At 38.1% G+C, this 22,443-nt stretch overlaps 1 protein-coding gene across 3 annotated transcripts in view; it reads left to right on the forward strand.

Moving 5' to 3' along the window:
- wb (wing blister) overlaps positions 1 to 22,443 on the forward strand; it is a 138,744-nt gene that overhangs the window by 42,530 nt on the left and 73,771 nt on the right. For all 3 annotated transcript variants that reach the window (XM_053750016.2, XM_053750026.2, XM_053750034.2), the window contains exons 4-18: positions 11,280 to 11,413; positions 11,718 to 11,841; positions 12,483 to 12,650; positions 13,189 to 13,257; positions 14,253 to 14,358; positions 14,984 to 15,183; positions 16,375 to 16,524; positions 17,062 to 17,169; positions 17,612 to 17,774; positions 18,410 to 18,609; positions 18,866 to 19,040; positions 19,481 to 19,569; positions 20,159 to 20,298; positions 21,193 to 21,340; positions 22,027 to 22,198. In XM_053750016.2, the coding sequence (XP_053605991.1) occupies positions 11,280 to 11,413; positions 11,718 to 11,841; positions 12,483 to 12,650; positions 13,189 to 13,257; positions 14,253 to 14,358; positions 14,984 to 15,183; positions 16,375 to 16,524; positions 17,062 to 17,169; positions 17,612 to 17,774; positions 18,410 to 18,609; positions 18,866 to 19,040; positions 19,481 to 19,569; positions 20,159 to 20,298; positions 21,193 to 21,340; positions 22,027 to 22,198 (2,146 nt within the window). The remainder of the gene's footprint in view (positions 1 to 11,279; positions 11,414 to 11,717; positions 11,842 to 12,482; positions 12,651 to 13,188; positions 13,258 to 14,252; positions 14,359 to 14,983; positions 15,184 to 16,374; positions 16,525 to 17,061; positions 17,170 to 17,611; positions 17,775 to 18,409; positions 18,610 to 18,865; positions 19,041 to 19,480; positions 19,570 to 20,158; positions 20,299 to 21,192; positions 21,341 to 22,026; positions 22,199 to 22,443) is intronic.

Genomic DNA, 22,443 nt, shown 5'->3' on the forward strand with positions numbered 1-22,443 from the left:
TATAAAGATATGAAAATATATTTAGCTGCGGTACATAAAACACAAATTTGGCGGCATATATAGAGCTAGTGAATACGCCTCTGAAGTGAGTGACTGGTCCGGATGTACGTCACAAATGTTGGATTCCATTCTTATCATATATGCATATGTTAACTGGCTATTTATTTATCAGATAAGTTATTTGCGGGGTCCCTTTTTTCGCATAATTTATTTTGTCCTATTTAGTAGTATAATGACCTGAAAGAGTGCTTAATTTCTGAGTAATTCGTGTCTAATTTCTGAGTAAACAGACATGTTAACGTGCAATTTTTTTTTAATTTAATTAAATTAAAGAAATTATTGCATATTACAGTTGTTTATAAATCACTTAATTAATCTTTATATCAATTAACGCCGTTTCGTTCATTTGACTCAATTCAGTTTAAACTGGAAGCCTGTTAAAAGCGTGCGTTTAAGATAACAGCCTGATTTGTGTATCTCAACGGAATTCGCCTAAGTGGTTAATTTAACATCCAGATAACTGATAATGTGTTCACGGCTTTACTGAAAGCATATTTTGTGAGCTTCGTTAAAAGATTCCATTATATTCAGTGTAAAACTAAATAAGGTGCCTTATAAAACCCATTTAATGTAACAAAAGTACACTAAACTTTCACACAAGTTTTGAAGCAATTCATGGTCGGTACTAAATAAATTCTAGAAAAATAATAACAACAATCATCTTTATATCTCGTCTGAATTCTGTAATCTCTTCCATATTTTTTGAGAAACTGCACACTATCCCCGAACTCGGACGGCTGTCGACGCGAATAATACATTGCGTAGTTTATATGAGTGCTTTTATTTACCACAATGAAAAACCACCAATGTACCAAGTTCGGCGAACTGGTATTAGTGCGGAGCCGGCACAATTCTTTGTTGAATTTCACCATTGGCGCTTGAATTACAACTAATGTTGGTTTAAATCACTTAAATACCAACATTTTGACACTAGTACAGATGTCAGATTCTCATAAGTCATGTCAGGATCCTTTAGGCGAATCGAATAAAATCTGACTGGTGTAGAAGCAATGACGCACTCGATAAGAAAAAAAAGAAACCGCATATTTCCTCAAAGTTGTTTAATTTTAAAGGCTTAAGTATCAATACATGTAATAAAACAGTAGAAAAAAAACCTGTACATTGAATATATTTACATTAAAAAAAATTAGGAGATGGAGTCATAGTAACAGAGAAAGAATTTGAAAAAAAACTGTCTGTTTGTTTGTACACGCTAATCTTCAGAACTACTGGACGAATTTGAATGAAACTTTGGCATACTATAGGGTATAAATGATTTTCAAAACTGGAACACCTGATGGAGAACAATGATGGTACAGCTAAACTATAGGAAATATAGAAATGACGCCTTAACAAAAGTTGTTCAGCCTGATGAGCATTATCTGATGAGGTATGAAAATTGAAGATCTAGAACACCTGATGTAGACCCATGATGGTACGGCTAAACTATAGGAAATATAGAAATGACGCCTTAACAAAAGTTGTTCAGCCTGATGAGCATTTTCTGATGAGGTATGAAAATTGAAGATCTAGAACACCTGATGTAGACACATGATGGTACGGCTAAACTATAGGAAATATAGAAATGACGCCTTAACAAAAGTTGTTCAGCCTGATGAGCATTTTCTGATGAGGTATGAAAATTGAAGATCTAGAACACCTGATGTAGACACATGATGGTACGGCTAAACTATAGGAAATATAGAAATGACGCCTTAACAAAAGTTGTTCAGCCTGATGAGCATTTTCTGATGAGGTATGAAAATTGAAGATCTAGAACACCTGATGTAGACACATGATGGTACGGCTAAACTATAGGAAATATAGAAATGACGCCTTAACAAAAGTTGTTCAGCCTGATGAGCATTTTCTGATGAGGTATGAAAATTGAAGATCTAGAACACCTGATGTAGACACATGATGGTACGGCTAAACTATAGGAAATATAGAAATGACGCCTTAACAAAAGTTGTTCAGCCTGATGAGCATTTTCTATTGAGGTATAAAAAATGAAGATCTAGAACACCTGATGCAGACCCATGATGGTCCAGCGAAACTAGGAAATATGGAAATGACGCCTTAACAAAAGTCTGCCTGTTCAGCCTGATGGAAATGCTAGGAAATGCCTGTTGATGTATAAAAATCAAAGTTGATGTATAAGAAGAGTCACAATGGTCTAAACTATAGGAAATATATATTTCAGTCGTATGAACATCTTATGTATAGGTATTGTTACGCTTTGTCTGTACAGTTCTGTTAAATTTCTCTAATAATTTTGACTCCTTACCAAAAATTGTTCGGCCACGCGAACGAAGTCCCGGGCATCAGCTAGTAAAAAATGAAATAAAAAAATTAAGGTACTCCCTCGACTCCAAAGTTGCTGGCATCCTCTCATCTTCAAAAAAAGTCCTGATGGTTTAAAAACGCCTGAACGCACATTTTCCAAACATTACCAAGAACAATCTCGATTAATATTTCTTTATTGCAACGATGCCACGGACAGACATACAGATACACATACACGTCAAACTTATAATACGTAATTACTTATATATACGTAATTAGCTGTCGCCGGGGGCTTAAAAATGCGTGCTGCAAATTTCATTCATCAGTAGTTATCCTAATCGTACGAAAAACAAATATAATTTACATCTTGTCGTCATTAGACTCATATACTACCACCCAGTTAGATAAGGATTTCTGAATGAGACTGTTTATAACAATAGGCAGTAAATTGTGTATTTCCGTAAGTATAATAGAATAACAGTAATATAACTGTATCTTAGCGAATATATTTATATGAACTCGATGCATTTTTCCAGTGATGTTTACAAAAATTTGGGTATTTAAGGTTAAGACCTATATTTGTTAATTGACGTCCTTGGAGAAAAGGCTGCGGTGAAGTTTGTTGCGCCGCTTCTTCTTCACTTGCGCTTTGGAAGCCGGCAGTAGACTTAGTTTAAGTAATTTAAATTAATATTATATATAAAAAATCGTTATTGACACGAGCTTTTGATTTAGACCATGAAAGAGGTCTTATTGCATTCAACATGTGACATAATGTCCGTGCAGTAAACCGTTGAGGAGTTCCCTCGTGGGAAGGCCGGAGGTCAGGTCGTTGGTTTAAATGATTTAACAATTTATTTCTAGCTTATTTTAATGAAAGTCATACCACACTATGAAGATGATCCCTGATAATAAATATAAACACGCACGCACGACTAAAACAATAAACAAAGTATGAATTATTACCGACAAAATCTGATAATAATTTGGGATGTAAATATAAAATATGAATTCGAAAAACATTAGATTTCGGGTAGGTCTGTAAAGAATGAAAAGATACCGATAAATTATATCAGAAACTTTATTATCTCTAGTTATAACAACATTATATCAGTCAGATACAATTTTGCAGAAAACCTTATCTTCACAACATTAATTTCAATAAAAATATCTATTTTCCCTTATCTGTCACGGCTTTGTACAGACCAACAATTAGATAAAATATAATTTCAATAATTACTTAAAAAGAAAATTCACAATGGTGATATTGAACAAAACTTACCTATATTAACACGTTTTGGCTATGGCTCCTGTGCTTATCTCCATATATACAAAAATATACGGAGGTCAGTGGGCCGGTGTAAATAAGAAACCCCCTTTAAAGGGAGATAGATATATTGGCATACATATACGACTAATAATCTGTATACCTACGGAAGCCTTTCAAAGGACGGGACTATGTGCCGTGAAATAGTAATAATTTTTTATTTACCAAAAACAAGTACAACAATGGTGTTTTCTTACCTAAAAAAATCTAAATGTTATTAGAATATTAGAAACGCCAATTGATCTGTAGGCTGCTATACTGGGCAAGCCTGTCTTGTGAGATATATTTTAATAAAATACTTAACATTTGTATCACAATTCTCAATAAAACAAAACAGTAACTCATTTAAGTAAGAATATGTCTGTTTAGATCTTGCTTATTGCAGAAATCGGAATAACGATGCCATGAAATTGTTACCTATTGTTATAAACTTAGTTTTTAAATATTGCATTAACTTCTGGAACACAGATAAAAGTATATAACATCTCAAAATAATCTTATCTAATCTCTACGTCCTCAAAACATACAAAAGTTTATATGTGTATGTACACCTACTTTATATGGTCTATCTGTATATTTTGGCACAAACTTTAAAATGAACGGAATCATCTTTAGAAACTTTATCTTTGTCAATTTATACATTTATCATTAATTACAACGTAAATTATGTTATTCACATTATCAAAAAAGTCAGTTTAACATAGTTTGCTTATTTTCTAGTATTTTATATATCAAGCTTCGACGCGGCTCTTAATATGTTTACATCTATAGCCAGCCAATTTTGGATTGCAATTAACTCTTTCCTCGGTTTGGTCATGATCGTTACCATCAGTCTTTATTGTATGTTTAGGTACTCTACTCATATCATCACCTTTCAGCTCATTCTGCGTGAACATTGGTATCCTAAAGCTGCGTTACCGCCTCGCATCTTTGGTATTTTTTTCTATGCTAAGTTATCACTTTTACCGTTACTTTTAAAGAAAAAATCATTCGGCTGAATCTTCTCTTATGTCTGCCAAAGAAAGACATACTCAGACAATTAAACAGACTATCACAACATGGCTGAATATGCTAATACTAGAGAGCAAATATTACAGTGACGGCTGGTAGCTTTATAAGAATGGAAATCTTCCTAGTATCGCCAAATATCGCTAAAATTCTAATATATATGAGGAGTAACCTTCCTGTCACATCCTTAGTGTCACATATCTCGTAAAAAAACTTTTGTAAATCTAGACCGAAATAGAAAGAGAGTACCGCAGAAGAGCCTTGTTATATCTTCGTGTACATTCAATAATAATTCATTTTACAGGACTACAAAACCCAAAGGTATCAACCTTTATAAAACTTCTTGTAATAACCAAAAGCAAACGTTTTATCTTCACTCCTGTTTTGGCGCACTCCTGTAGATGCCTCCAATTACATCATCGACGCTGACTTTGTCTTTCAGTGCTAAGGTTATGGAGAGACCAATCAGAGCTCCCAGCAGGATTCCGACAGACAAAGCCAATACTTTCTGCGCATACGGCCATTTAGCACACGCCCAGTATTGCTCGCGTATAACTCTGTAAACAAGGAATGAGATTCGTGAAAATATAATCTGTGAATAATTTGGATTATTTCTATTTATTAATGAGACTTTATTCTATCTTCAATTACTCTTGGCAAAAATCTGATACCAGTGTTAGTTATTGCAACAGAAAATATAAGGTATCATATTACAAGAGCATTACAAGAATGATACTGAAACTAATTGGGAAGGTTGGACATAAACAGATGCACGAGGACTTTTATAAGGAATTTTTCCTTTTATTTACTTTAGAAGTATTTATGTATAACATAAATGTAAATATTGGTTTTCATAAACAAGAGGAAGATGACTTGAAGCTATGTTGCGATATTGAAAACTATATTCCATGTTGTTAATTGTCAAGTGTAAAGCAATTGCTTACAAGAAGTACTTATTAGCATTAGCTCAACGCCTATACTCGTATAGGATATCGACTTTATACTGTCTAAAGATAACAATTGCGGAAGATAAGATACTGGTTAGGCACGAGTCACTTGTACTTTTAATATAAACAGGTATTCTAAAGCCTCCTTATACAAAGATTAGCGTGTCAGTAGCCTGCTCATTTTAATAGAGTCATCTATTTACTTCTGTCATGTTTTAAAAGAATATTCCGGTTAAACAAAAGTATTATTATCATGATTTGGACTTAACGTTTTAGATTCAATCATCATCGTAGCCAAATGCCCCCATTATGTATGCGTTTTTGGGTATTTTCATATTTCTATTATCTATGGTGCTTTCCTTCCGGTTAGATCATGTGTCCACCACGTGAGCCCAATGCTTATTAGTAGATTCATTCGCGAATTCATAGTTAATCCTGACAAACTCTTTTCATTTATGACATTACCAAGAAATTTACACTGAATAGTAATTTTAGTGAAAATATCAGATGACACAGAAAGTAAACCTTACAATCCAATATATATTTAGCTACATAGTTTCCTTGTCAACAGTTAACGCAAAATATAATGTTAGTGTAACGTTTATTCCTTGAACAATTTCACGTAACAACACGTGTCTCTTCATGATGATTCACACACCTCTGGAAAAATGTCATGACAATGATTGAATACCCAACTAAATCAAGTTTGTAGTTGATAGATCATCAACATTAACATTTTTGTTCATGTATCTTAGGACCGGAAAATATTTAATGTGAACAATTTACAATATGTTTTTATGATTTTAATTTGAGATATTTCATGATACATGAGATATATTGCTGGTAATGTACAGAAGATACGCCGATACAGCATTATCGACTTCTTTTCGAGTGTGTTAATTGCTAACACTGGTATCAGATTTTATTCAAGTCACCTAAATCAGTGAAAGTCGCAATTTTCTGAAACCGATACTACCATATTATCTTTCCAACACCTATTCCAAAGTAAGCTGCTTTATTACACATTATAACAAAAATAACTTTAAAGCGTTTCAAGTCACATACAGATAAAAATACTAACGTCGTGGGTTGTTCCACCGGTAACCTGTTCACACTGGCACTAGCCACACTATTAACACTGCCGACGTACGCGGAGTTCACATAAACAAAGTCATTGCTTCTACTGGACACTTTAGCGATACCTTTATTGTTTATAGTCTCATATATATCAGGGTCGTGGGTGTGCCTTTTGGTCTTCGTAATTTCAACCTTAACCTCCCGGGCTTTTCTCGGGAGATGCGAGTTTCGGGCTATTTCCCTTTCGGACATTCTGCCAGATTCACGTCCAATCGCATTTCGTGAATAACTGAAACTGATGGTGATATCGACCGCAGAATACACCCTGATAATGATAAGCTATCAGATACCGCAGGTGCTACTTTCGTTGTGTTGTTTTGCGATCTGTTTGCAGATTGATAAAATTTTTATGGCTTACGTGGCTGCCTTTGGAGTTTGCGTTGATTGATCCCGAGATTGTAAATTTTAATTCTGTGTATTTATTTATTTATCTGTTTATTTAAGATTAAAGTTTTGTTACAGGGCATTCCTAGCAACAATCAATTATACAGATAAGCAATTAATCGAAATTATTTCTATCTTGATTGAATTCCAATGAATTAGTAATTAGATAGCTACAAGGAACTGCACACTTATAGGATGGTAATAAGTAGTACATAGCTCGCTCTCATCTCTGCACGTTTCCGGTTGTGTTTGGGGTTGCAAAGCCGCCAAACACAACCGGGAACTCCAGGGGGTCAGCGTAAGAAGAAAAGCCTTAAAATTTCGAAGAATCTGCTGTGATTTTACAACCGGCCGCCTGCCTGACGTGTACTGTTCTTGGGAATGTTGTTGTTGTCAATCTGCTGAGTAGGTTGTGTGTCCTTTAATCGCTTCATACGGATATGAAGTGGCCCTATTCTGGGACGGAACCACGCTTCACAAGTACTTAAGTAGTAGATAGCATAATGCGTTTATGTATAGGATACAGATCTTGGTAGGAAAAAATGATACTCAAGATTCTCATTTCTTCTCACCTGATGTACCGAGGCAGAAAAATAATCGGTAGAAGTATACCAAGTCGCATTCCGCATCTATCTGTTTCTAAGCTTTCTACATTCAAACTTCGCAACGGGTTTTGATACACCTCAATGTTATTTACAATATTTATTCCCGAAGGTTTATACATAAACAAATGACACCGTGCGAAGTCGGGCCACTTCGCTAGTTTAAAATAAACTGATCATTTGCCGATCGAGGCAGCAAGTCAGGACACAGAAAATACCAGTATAGTTCGCGTGCCGTCACTAACATTAGCCGTGCTTTACATGATATACGAGTAGATCACATCGCCACGACAGGGAAGCCTTTTCTAGTGGCGGCAGTTTAAATTTATTGTGTGTAGAATCTTCAAAGCTGTGGTGGTTTGTGGCTAAAGTGTCTGTGGATCGAAAGGTTCGAATACTATTTGTGCTACACGAGTTTGTATACCAATCTGACTCCGGTGAAGGAAAACATCGTGAGCAAACCACTATTCCAATACCGTTTCGCACCTATATGTGTAGTGTACATTGGTTTAAATCATAGGATGGACATAGATGTAGCATTTTGCTTAGTAGCCACATCATTGATGTGACTATAACACCTATTTTAAGATTTTCGGATGGGGACTAGTGACATTTCACAGTTTATGTCTCAACGTTTCGCCGTATACTCAATGCAGAAAACACCGTTTATCGAATGAATGAATGAATGAATGAATGATTTATTTGAACAACTCAACGCACATAAGCCTATTAACGCATAAGTAACAACAATAAAGAAAAAAAAAACTTAAAACTAATACTAAGCAGGTGTGCGCCGCAGCAATTCAAAAAGGTTTAAGCTCAGCGAATTTCTTTACCCACGACTGAGATGAGCAAAGCACTGGTTTTCGCTTACATCCCTATAGGCAATTTATTTCTGAAGCGTACATCATTATCGTATTTACGACGATATTGACCAGATATTATTCAACATCCATTCCGTCCGTCATTACAGCGCATCATCGGCCTTATTGGGGTTCGGTGGTCGCCTAATGAGTATCGTTAGCATATTTAGCCTTTTTCGCAAACCACAATGCCTTGTAAGGCCAGTTGTAACTCTCCCTTAAGTAGGGTCACCACATCTAAACTTTTACGATGACTTTAAAATCTTCAGGTCTACTGCAGAATACCGTCTAAATTTCTGTCGAAATTTTACAAATACTGATAGATTTTTTACATTATTATTTAGTATGTTTTTTTTTTAATCACAGCTGTTATAGATTTCCCAATTTATCAGTGCTTATCAAAAGCATCTACAAATGATTATATTCACAAACTGCGACAAAATATCGGTCCTTTTCTCCAAACTTTGTTTCTCCACCTGACAACCCTATCCTTAAGTCCGTTTCCAGCTGATTGCCTGCTGAATTGAATTATTCAAATGAGGCGCTATCCAGGCTGCAGCCTTTCACTCTCGCCTCTTTATCGGGATCGTGAATATGTTAACAGCGCGTTAGATGTTTTATTAACATTGTAGGTACAAATTAGATTCGTAATGGTAAAATTTAAATTCAATTCAATTCGTTTATTTCATGAACACAGGTTACGTAATAGGTATAATACATTTACATATGTCCCGCCGTAAGGCATACGAAATTCTTGTAAATGTGCATTTTAGCCTAGAGGCTCTGGTCCTATGAAATTTTATTTTCGAAAATAGACTCCCAAATGGCTATGATGGGGGCTGAAAATGGGGGGGGGGGGTGGCCGCGGGCTCTCATTAGTGTTTATTAGTTTGTACCATATACACAGTAATAAATTTAATTATCCTATTTTATAAATAAGTATAGTAATGGTACAATGTTAATTTTATAAATGTTTCATTTAGAAAAAATGATTCTTTTTTTAAAAAAATGTGCGACTCTAATGAAACGCTATCACGCCGCGTCCAAACGGTCGTGAAATTCACCCGCGGACGTAATGGCATCAAAAAATCTAGTTTCATATACCTTGCTGCTGTGTAAATAATTCTTAAATTATTCCTAAGGTAATTTATTTTGTAAGATCATTGTTGCGGAAGTGTAGTTGTAATGATTTAATTAAAAATAAATTACTTACCGTGAATTTATAAAAATCCTTGATCTATTTACGAAGTTTTTGGACTTACCCGATAAGATAAGCGGAAGAGGCGTGTCATGTTCAACAATAAGATATCAGTGCAGATGATTGTACTTTCTGATAAAGAATTTTACATTTTGACGTATTTCTCGCCACTTTCGAGACCCATTTATAAAAATAAGGAACAAAAATTAACACAAGACTTTGTGCAAACTTTAATTATTTAATTTTTGTTTACCAGGGTAGGTGAGTCAAAACTTTAAGGTTCCGAGGCTGCCATGAAACAAACCACGTAGACCGTCATTACGTCCACACGTTCTTTTTTACACGATATGGAAGAAAAAGACACAACATGTGGACATAAGTAACGTGCTTCGTGTTATGTTTCGCGTTAGGAGGCCTTGCTGTTCATTTCGCTTGACATTATAATTTTACTCCATCATTTAGTGAATCTATGATTTTAGCATTGTGAAGCGGCTATTGGCAGCGAAGTTTTTTTTTTAAATTATGCCAACTAAACCAAATAAAATGGAGTTGTGTCATTATTAACAGAGATTTGCGAATGAACCATTTGGACATTTGGATTTGATTGGAACATTTGGACGATATTATCGATATTGCAATCATATTGCATCATCCGATTTATCTATACTTCTATACTATTATTATAAAGAGGTAAGCGTTTGTGAGTTTGTGAGTTTGAAAAAGAATTCTTTCACCATTAGAGAGATACATTATCCAAGATTGCTATAAGCTATATTTTATTTCAAATTCTCACGAGAGCGAAGCCCCGGGCAACATCTAGTGTATAATATGTATGTTCATTCAAAATCTGATGTTGGTACACCTATAGCCTATAGTGTGTTAATAAAATATAGCGACTCCCCAAAATTTTCAGGTGCAGTGTTAACAATTTAATTACATATTCCCACTTCCACTCGTGGGCGTGGGGGTGTTAATCACACTAATTCGTCAGCCACGACTCGCTCGGCTAAACCAACCGTCCTTTTAATTTATATGTTTGGATAGCGCAGAGTTATGTAGCCGTGTACCTACCTAGTGGCTATTACATTTAGAAAGTGGGTAGGAGTATCATTCGGTAAACTTTTTTGGCAGGTGTTAGATTTTAACCAAGTCCCTAGAGGCACGTCCTATCATCATCTACAGGCACCCTAATGGATGGATAAGGAGTATGGTAGTATGAGACTCACCATGCGGAAATAACACAACCACAAATTATACCGGGTTTTGCGTTCGCAATGGAATGTCATATGCCGTGGCTACCAAACATACATTTATACCTCTGTAAACATTGGTGAGCGAAATAGTCATCAAATTGACCACCAGATCTTTATCTGGTCTTCCAGGGGATTCTATGATGAACTGCAAATATTACACGCCTCTGCATTGCTAATTATGACAATGTAAATAAATTATCTCTCTCTCTTTCAGAAAATGGAGCTCCTGCACGTGATAATAAAGTCGGGCCCCTCCCCGCGACCGCTCGCCTGGTCGCTGGAGATTTCCTCGTCAGGCGATGATGACTGGCACATGGTCCGCGCATTTGGTGACAAGGAACATTGCAGGTAGGCTTCCTTGGTATCTCTATCTCATTCTTGTGTGCTCCCAGTGTTGTTCAATGATATGATATCTAAAACCCTGGTTGTGGAGTGGTCCACAGTGATAACCATAGCTTCAAGTTATGCATATTCCTCTGTGGTACCCATATATTCAAATTCAAAAACCCTCATTTTATCACAAATGTAGTTTTTATTTATTCTTTAGGCAGATCTACATAAAACATTTACTTTTAAAATATTAAAATCGTAACTTAGTTTTTAAATTCATGTCTGTGACGTTCATTCTATATCGATGATTATATGATTTCAGAAAATTATGGAACTTGCGGCCAGAGAGAAGGAGACGGAAAGCTCGAGGCGCGAGGAAAGGGCGCGCTGACAAGCCCACCTGTTCATCAGAGTTTGCCAGTCCAAAACCCTTGGAGAATGGACAGGTTAGATGAGAATGCTTTTATTAACTATATCCGAAATGGAAAGCACTATATAATAATAGCAGAAGTGAGGTTTTGTTCTTAAGTTGAATCAACAGAAAAGCCAGACTTTTCCTCAGGTGAAGGTGAAGGTGAACCTACTTTCAGCTATGTGGTATCTTAGTATTCCTTACATTTTTCCTCTATAGCTCTTGACCTGCAATCATTTGTTTACTACACACTACAAATATTAGATTATGGTTTCAGTTAATATTAAAAAAAATACCTGTGGTCATTTACTACTCATCATCTGACCTTCCTTATAGATTGTCAGGAAGTGTACGGACCAAGGAGTAAAGTAATGACTTTAGGTACGTTGTACAGCATCAACTACATGCTTGTAAATTTCATAACTTGTTCGTCGAGTATTCGATCATCAAGCGCATCGTATGTTCTCACTATATCATACATCATAACAGTTTAGCATTTCTATCATATCAATTCCCACACAAGAAAAATGTGCCATGACTGCTCGAAGTATTATATTATAATCTGTGGCCATTGGTGTATGTGATTAGCGGTTTTGAACGATTGCAAATTACTACAACTGGGACTTAACGTGTCTTTCGAAGCACATTTACCACTATGCCAATGGAATTCCCCAGATGCACGTGAACCTGGGCCCGGGCGTGGTGGCGCGCGCAGTGCGCGTGTCGCTGCAGGCGGCGCACGCGTCGCCCGCACGCCGCCGCTACTACACGCTGCGCGCGCTCACGCTGGCCGCGCGTTGTCTCTGTCCCGCTCACACCCGACACTGCACGGTCGATGACAAGGTGAGGAAGATTCTCGCTCGCTCTATTCGCTGTTTAGCATTAAGTAGTTAAGCCGTTGAACAACTGTATAAATCTCATTAAATTGTAATGTTAGTTCGTGAGACACAGTCGGCCCCAGCTATCGACGTCAAAAATCTAGTGGGCCTTTTACTCTTTCTGCTACCGACTCACGTCAAAAGAATTCCCGAAAGCCGACTTTGATGAAAATTAAGTGTGTAGAACTCAGTAATAATGCAAAGTGTAGAAGAATATATAGTAAGGAATATATACGACCGAAAAGAATCTACGTACTTTAAAATTTTATTTTATTGTTGCGTCATGATTACCTCAGTTAATTTAATAGGTATTTATAACCTAGTTTTATAATTTTTATTAGTTTTAATTTCTTGAGGGCGAAATGCGGGATTGTGTGGTTGTCCTTGCGCCACAATGTGACTGGTTCGCTGCGTCTCACTTCGAATCGATTCGATGGCGAGAAGTGAAATGCAAACTCGCACTAACCCCTATGTTTAGTAATTGTATTGTTTTGTCTCCCCAGGGAGCCAGGTGCGCCGCGCGGCCCTGCGGCGTCGACGACACCGGCGCTGTCGTCTGTGTCAACTGTACCGTGAGTTTATACAGCATTTCATCTCACTTGCAATGTAATGGTTAAGACGCCCGCCTGTGGATCGAAAGGTTCCACGTTCGAATCCTACTCGTGCCACATGAGTTTGTATACCAATCTGACTCATATATATAGTAGTTTTCATCGACCACCACTTGCTTCCGGTGAAGGAAAACATCGTGAGGCAACCTGCACACTGGTTGATTGTTATTAACTTGTGTGTGAAATGAAAAAGGCAATGGCAAACATCTCCATTAATAATGCCCAGAAAGTTGTTGTGTGTTTCAATCCACGTAATGACCACGATCCTCAGCCATGAGGAATACGACTATGAAGAGAAGAATGTAAATATGAATGTCGCTATGTAATCTTGCAACTCAAGTTTTGAAGCAGATATCTTCAAGCGATTGAGCTGAATTTTTTAAAATACACACATTGTTTAGTTTGGATGACAATGCATTATTATGATAAACATGACTTGATGGTGCATCTAGAAATTGCTTCAGACGTGGAAATTCTCAACAGTTTATTGCATTGGATATTATTTTTTTCACAAATTGAATGCAATAAGAGCTCTCTGATAACAATAAAAGCTTGTCTTATAATTGATTCGCTCAAAAATATTTTTAATGATACAATAGATTTGATTTTGATTTTGGTACATGGTACCTACTTTTTAACCCGTTCAATTCCTACGTGAGCGAAGCCTCGGGGCGCAGCTAGCTAGTATTCATACATTTCTGCGTCATCGCATGAGAAAGTAATAACAGACCTTACCTACGTTCACTCTGTCATTTTCACAGAAGCAGTATCAGTTAAATAAAACTTTACCCGATCTGTTATACCCATATGCTCAGCGTTCAAGTCTCGCAATACAGCGGGGAGACGCTGCTAGTATTCTGGGCACGTTGCCTCCAATTGGCGCATTGGAAGATTATTTTTATTTGTAATTTAGATGATTTTAATTTAAAAACAAAATATCTATATTATATTTGTAGGAAAACCGAGCCGGGCCGCTGTGTGACCGCTGCCTGCCTGGCTTCTACAGCGCGCTGCCGGACGCCGGCTGCCGGCCTTGTCTGTGTCATCCCGAAGGTTCTAATGGTAAATTACTTCCAAAATATTTTCTGTTTTAATGTATACAAACTAAATGATCAATCATTTTATTCCTTTCGTAAGAAACTCTTTGATTTGTAAATTCGATGTAATACTAGTGTTATTGTTACTTAAGTGTTGATTTGAATGAATATAACAATACTTATTACAACAGTGGATAATACACAAAGATAGCGAAGCATTTTATTTTTAGACCGAGGGCGAATAATTACGTCCAGGTAGAGTTCATGCTGAATTGTAATGTAATAAGACATGTAATCACATAAAATTATTATTTTTCATATTCTCGTTAGTAGACGAATCCGCGAGCGAAACTTATTTTTAATATACGTTTAAAAAATCTCTCAAGATGCTACACTACCACACCCACACAAGGTTAGTACGATTGTGACTGACCTTCAGCCACAATGTTTTTTTTTACTTATTTCACAGTCTTATTATGGCTTATTTGAGCTTGTTGAAGTACAAATAAAATGGTCTTTTTTGCGTGTTTAGTAATCACATTGTTTTTGACTTTATACCACGCAATGTATGTGACCTTATCAACTGTGTAACATAATCGTCTCGGATTTTACAGAAAATTCGCTTATCACTGAAATAATAATATTTCTAGGAACCTGCTATTGGAATAAGAAAAGTCACCAGATATCCTGCTCGTGTCACCCCGGGTTCGCGGGGAACCTGTGTGACTCCTGCGAGGACCCCGCAGCCGTGTTCCCCAACTGTCTGACCCCCACGGAGCCCGCGTGCAAGTGTGACCCCCGGGGGATCGTGGACCCAACGAGGATCTGTGACGAAGTCTGCGAGTGTAAGGTACGTTTTCTGAGGATCACGTAAAACTATATGAATTGATAGATAGATAATTCGTTTATTTGATTTGCCACAAACACTAAAGAAATAACAGACAAGTCTTATAATAAAAAGACATAAAATGAAACAAACGTGTGCTCCAGCAAGGGCAAAAGGCCATAACTCAGCGAAACTTTCTGCACCTTAGTACAGAAACAACTTGATTTTCAGTTATTGCCAACATTGTAGGTGCGAGTGCTTATCTTAATCTTAACAAGAAGATGTTATTGCATAGATTTTTAATAATATTCAAGTTCGATTTAGTGGTAATTCTATTTCTACTGTTCCATTTTGCCTAATCAACAGTTATCTTGTCCCAAATATTGTGAGAAAATAGCATCTTTTTTTACCTTTAGTTCCCAGAGTTTCATACCGAGAGATTATAGGGTCTCAGAGGCCGCAATATGATCTCTCCTCTGAGCGTTGTCGCGGTTGCTTCCAGATTGATGCCCAGGGTTTGATTTCTTATGTTTCTTCTTTGAGCTGCCGTAATATTAGTACTTGGGGCAAAAATATTTTTTTGTTTTGTTTGTACATTATTGGAGTATACATTTATTGTTTGTACGTTTAATTGTTTGTAAAGCGATAACTTTCGAACCGTTGGTATGATTTTAATGAAATTGAAAAGGTATGTAAGATCTGTCATTAGAAATTTTATGTTCGCGGGGTATCGAAATCGGTTAAATCTTTTTTTAAATATTTATTCACAATTTTGTAAAAACTCATCAAAATTTATTGCGTTCGCGAGGTCTAACTAAGTGCGCGGCGAACAACTAGTTAAATTTAATTCAAAAACTTTTTTCATATGTGCATATGGGACAACACTGCACTAGTGTAGGCTAGTGTATCTAGTCTAAAAACTATGACTTAGCCTAAAGACCTGCAAAACCATATTGCCACATTTACACTCAGGGAAGTGAGCACCCAGTGGAAGTCAGGCGCGGGCAGCGCGGGCACGAGCGAGTGTTTACATTCTCGCTCGTTGCCGCCGCAATTCGATCAAAATAGAACGTGCCACGTTGCGTTTTATTACCTGACTACAGCAATTCGTTTATTAATCTGTCAATTTGTAAAATTTATCGATAAATAAAGAAGAGAGAGAGAGAGAGAATAAGAACATGAAGGCTGAGTGTAAATGTGGGGTATGAATTCCAGAAAAACGTGATAGGTGACCGCTGCGACACGTGCGCGCCGGAACACTTCGGACTGAGCGCCGCGCGCGCGGAGGGCTGCGCGCGCTGCTACTGCTCGCGCGCGGCGCGCGTCTGCGCGCTCGACCTCGGCCCGCGCCCTGCTCTGTCTGATGTGAGTGCACTATTCTGAAGAATATCATCTGGATAACAGATAGGGTACTTTTTATTACGAAGTTCCCATGGAGGCGAAGCCCCGAAGCGTAGCTAGTATTCTATAATTTTATCTTTAATTATATAGTAATTTTTATAACACCGAAACCGCTTATATTCTGCAGATCACTAAAACAGTAAAACCTACCATATAATTGGTTCTCTTTGAAAAATAAGTACTAACAATGCTAACAATGCGAACAACATAAGCTAAAAGCCAAATCAAGTCTCAATTTTTGACATTCTTCTCAATATGAATCAGGGGCATAGTTTTTTCCAGAAACTTATGAGCTTGTGGAAGAAGGACTTGTGTTTCTGGCAAAAATAAAAAAAAAATCCCGCCAATACGAGATAGAGAATTGCAAGGGCATTATTACCACCCTTAAAGCGCTTCGTTATTTTTTTGAATGCTCATAGCCTGGTTTCCGACATCCCAGACCACAGCACACCAGATAAACTCTGATCTGATATCACTATACCAGATATTGTCACGTTTCAGATAATATTTCCTCTGGGAGAAGCGTGGCTGGTGCGCGACGCTCAAGAGAACCAAACGCTGGAGTCTTCTGTCGACGAGCAGGGGAAGCCGTACATCGTCAGTTATGAGGTAATATATTCATAATTCTAATCTTCAAAGTTTGTTTGTTACCTCTTCACGCTCTATCTACTCAATCAATGTTATGGAAATTTTGTATATATGTAGTTTGAAGTGTATACCAGTTCATAGGGTACCTTTCATCCTGGAAATTTAACGCGGGCAAAGCCGTGGGAATGACCTAGTAATATTATAAAAGCGAAAGTAAGTTTGTTATCTGTTCACGATTTACCTGGCATAAACCAATCTTCTTGAAATTTTGCATGGATATGGTTTGATAAAATTGTTATGATTAGGGTCCCAAACAATTTCATTGGGGAATCCACGCGGGCGAATTCGTGGGTGAAAGCTTTTGTTTTATTAGGACAAATGAAATAGATTGAGCTAGCCCCAAAGTAAGTTCGAGACTTGTGTTATGGGATACATATGCATAAGACACTGTGACACTGCACAGGTAGAAGGCTGGGAGCACTTCTACTGGTACAGCTCGTGGTGGAGCGGACAGCAGCTTTCGCGCTACGGCCACGAGCTGCGCGCGCGCGTGTTCTGGAGCGTGGTGCGCGGGGACACCGAGGGCGCGCCCACGCGCGCGCCCGACTTCATCCTCGTCGCTGCGGGTCAGTGCTCAGTGCTCAGTGCTCAGTGCTCAGTGCTCAGTGCTCAGTGCTCAGTGCTCAGGGACATTGCATATATATACCTATCATTCACAAACATATCATTTGTAAAAGGTAAAATAAGAACTTATATAAAGGGATCCTTTGTTTTTGTCCTATTGTTCTTTGGTGGCGTAATAGGTTGAAGGCATGAATGTGGCATGATTAACTTTTAAGTTTTCATGATTAATTCAGTTAGTTTTGTGTAAGATCGTTATAGTTAAAAATCATTATGCCATAATACAGTATTCATAGTAGAGATTCCACATATATTTAACATATTTAATTGCATTGATTACTACCTACCTCTTTGTAGCTTTATTACTAGTTGTGGACCAAAGCTCTTTTCCTGTGGGAATTTCCAAATAAAAAGTGTCTTTAGACTATTCTAAACTTTGAAATAATTAAGGGCATTGCTTCCAAAAATAAATATAAAATACTCTTCGCTTATGACTTAGATGATGGCTGTGGTTGAAGTTTAGACTAGTTTAGTGTTAATGAATAAAGAGTTTGATGACCGATTTGTATATAGAAAGATAGATCCACCATCTACAAGCAAGTAGACGTCATAATTCCCGTGAGCGTTTGTTTCCCAACAGACGGCACCAAGCTGTACTCTGCGGAGACGTCGCACGAGACAGCGGGCGCGGGCGCAGTGACGCTGACGACGCAGCTGCTGGAGCACATGTGGCGACGCGCGGACGCGCGTGCGCATGCGCCGCGTGCGCTGCTGCTGGACGTGCTGCGCGATCTGCGCGCGCTCATGCTGCGCGCGCACTTCCATTACGACCAGGACGAGGTGTCTCACTGCTCACTGCTCACTGCTCGGGAAAATATTCTAATCACTGTATTGTTGTACTATTAGTTTAACACTGCGTCTTCACGTTCATGTTAAAATCAATTAAATATATTACATTATACAATTAACAATAAGATTAACGACAGAAAAGTCGTGTTTACGTTAGTTTTAAGCAAATTTACTTCTCTTCTCTGGCTCAGTGATATTACAATGAGCTCAAGTTGTTCAGTTGTGTTTGTCTGTTTTGTGGTGTCAGGTGCGGCTGGAGAGCGTGCGCGTGCAGCAGCCGCAGCAGGCAGTAGAGCGCGAGCGCTGCTCGTGCCCCAGCACGCACACAGGCGCACACTGCGAAGGCTGCGCGTGGGGCGCTGTGGCGCTGGCCGGCCAATGTCTGCCCTGCGCCTGCAACGGGCACGCGCACTGCGACTCTAGTCAGTTTGCTGTCACCATCAGTCACTACACGATCACTACTCGCCCATTACTAACTAATGTTTTGCTGCCCACCGATAAAAAAGATAATTTTTCTGTTATTCCAGATTTCAATATTTTTTAACAGAATGATAGATATTTATATTCCCGCCGATTGCTTATGTGTGATAATTGATAAATTCATTGTTATTTTAGAAAAGACAATATAATTTAATTCAATTACCACTACCTAGTTTTATTTATTGCCAACCAAAAATTTTAGCCAATTTGATATAGGTACATTTATTTCAAAAGTTCTTTAAAAATAATGATATAATGAAATCTACCAAGATACAAATTAAATTTTGTTGTAAATAACTCATAACATCTCACAAGTTTCACCCTTTATGTATTCAATTCACGCATATATAACACACACAATAACTATGTCATTTGTCAACAGTCGATGGTCCGTGTGGCCCGTGTCAACACAACACCACGGGACCGCATTGTGAGCGGTGTTTGCCGGGACACTACGGCAATCCTGTAAAGGTAAAAATCTTACCTTTTTTAACACATACATAATCAGTCTCCCGCTTAATAGATATATTTGGGTTTTATATCTTCCCATTTTTTTGCAGGTAACCCTATATAAATAAGTACGTAAATGATATTATTAAAACCTAACTGTTTTTGATAGATAATCATTATTGGTGATCAGATCTTTTTAACCTGTATTTTGGTGTACAAATGTAAATGCACTTAATTCATATTGTTTTTCACAATCTTCGAAGTACTGAATAGACATATACGCGCAAAGCACTATGAATGAAAGAAGACTCGATGTGTATGACCGAGTTTCATTCAAACTAGGATTCATAAAGAAAACAAAATCATAACTAATATTAACCATAGAATTAATTTGGACCTAGCGCCATCTAGTGGCGAGGACACAAAAAAAACTGGTTGCACTCCGCGAGTGCCGGCAGAAGTGAAAACTTGAATGTAACGTTGTGCATTTTTCACGTCTCACGAATAAGTTTAATATATTTTACTTATCACAAAAAGTGCACAACGCCGCTATACAAGTGTTCACTTGTAAACAAAAATTGTACGTTGATGGATTGGATTGGACGCGCAGGGCGCGTGCAAGCCGTGCGCGTGCCCGCTGCGCGCGCGCAGCAACAACTTCAGCCCCAACTGCGCGCTCGCGGCCGCGCGCGGCGACGACTACGTGTGCACGCAGTGCCCCGACGGCTACACCGGCGACCACTGCGAGCTGTAAGCGCGAACGCGAATATGTCGTTCCTTATTGCTAACGCTGCTGTCAACCAGTGTGCAGGTCTCCTCACGATGTTTCCCTTCACTGGAACTCATTGAAAACACCAAATGAAAATCAAATCATTTATTCAGAAATTTGAACTTTTTCATATCAAATTTTATATAGTAATTTCTCAAAAGCTACAAACTACTGGCATTCCGGAACGACCACTGCTGAGAAGAAATACCGAAAAAAGTCATTTGAACAATGTTGGTCCCTATCATGCCAGAATATACATACCAAAGTGGTCACTGCAACCTATGGACGACTGGAATACAACGGATGTAATAAGCGTAGCTCGGTTTGTGGCATAGGGTCTACTGCCATAGTTATTATTCTGCCTCTCTCAGAAGAAGAAGAAACCAATCATTTAGGAATTTGTAATCCAAAGTCCTATTTTGAAGGGCATTACAAAACGAACAAATAACGGTTGCGTTCATTGTATGTCTTTTCTATTACAGCTTCTATTTTTCAAATCGTCAAGGCTATGATGTGGCACCAGTATGTGACTACTTTTAGACGCTTTGTCATTGACCGAGCGAGCGAACTCTAACATTCTACTTGGGGCAAAAATACATTTTTTATATGTATGTATGTATGTTTGTTTATAACACGTTTAAAAGGTATATAGGATCTGTCAATAGATTTTTTAAGTTCATAGGGCTTCAAAATCGATTAAGTAGTTTTTGAAAACATTATTGTGTTCGCGAGGTCCAAACTTCGCGGCGAACAACTAGTTAGCCTCTCACAGAGGTTCTTCATAGTACAGGAAGTGGAACAATTGGGCTATGGCGTCTGCGCTAATCAATCAATGAATATATGAAATTAATCTATTCATCGATATGCTTTCGCAGTTGTGACTTCGGCTACTGGGGCTCCCCAACCACGGAGGGTAGTAGTTGCCAAAAGTGTGACTGCGCCGGCGCCCCTTGCGACAGGGATACAGGACTATGTCTGACCTGTCCGGAGAACACTGAAGGCGCTAGATGTGACCAGTGCAAGGTACTATATTTACGTGCATTAATATTATACTATGATATAAAAATAAATAAATAATAAATAAATAAATATATTAGGACAAATCACACAGATTGAGCTAGCCCCAAAGTAAGTTCGAGACTTGTGTTATGGGATACTAACTCAACGATACTATATTTTATAACAAATACATATATAGATAAACATCCAAGACCCGGGACAATCAGAAAAAGATCATTTTCCATCATGACCCGACCGGGGATCGAACCCGGGACCTCTCGGTTCAGTCGCTAGAACCTTACCACTGCGCCACCGAGGTCGTCAAAATATATTATTATAATTTTACTTTTCTCACTAATTGAGCTCAGGCGAAGCCTGGTAGAATTATATGAGAGCACGGGTGTGGTTACCAAGTGCTAACGTAATTATTATGGGGGACTATTTGTATTACTGGACTCGAGCTGAAAAAATTTGCGGACAATCCTACACGTGTTTAATATAGCCGCTTTTTACATATGTGCATATTATTATTATAATTTTAGTGTTTTTGTTCTCATTAAAGGATAATTGAAACTCTTTTTGACAGCAATATTTGTGACGTCACTTGTGCCCACTGTCATACTAACCCCATAATATTTATTTGTTTTCGACACGGCAAATAATATCTGATTTGATGGCAACTACCCTTTTAAATCGGATATCGTACCCAGGAAGGCTACTGGTTCGGGCCAGAAGGATGGCGCGGCGCGGGCTCCGCTTGCGAGGCGTGCGGCTGCGGCGCGGGCGCTCTGGCGGCCGCGTGCGACGCCGCCACCGGCCACTGCGCCTGCAGGGAGGGCTGGGCTGGCCGGGTCTGCGACCACTGTGCTGACGGACACGGAGGTAATCGCCTATTTATATAGTTTCCTATCAGCTGCCGAGTCTGTGTCCTTTAATCGCCTTTTACGACAACCTTTATGCCTGCTACACACTGTAGCGACATTTCTACAAACATTTATGCAGCGGCCCTGGCGCTTGATTATAATAGTATACGGATTAAATGGTTTAATTAATTTTGGTAATAAATAGCCGTGTAAATGCATCAAAATATAGTCTGATTTTCTACTACAGTTCGAGTTTCATTTCTG

This window comes from Plodia interpunctella, chromosome 1, assembly GCF_027563975.2.
Source record: "Plodia interpunctella isolate USDA-ARS_2022_Savannah chromosome 1, ilPloInte3.2, whole genome shotgun sequence".
Lineage (NCBI taxonomy): Eukaryota > Metazoa > Arthropoda > Insecta > Lepidoptera > Pyralidae > Plodia > Plodia interpunctella.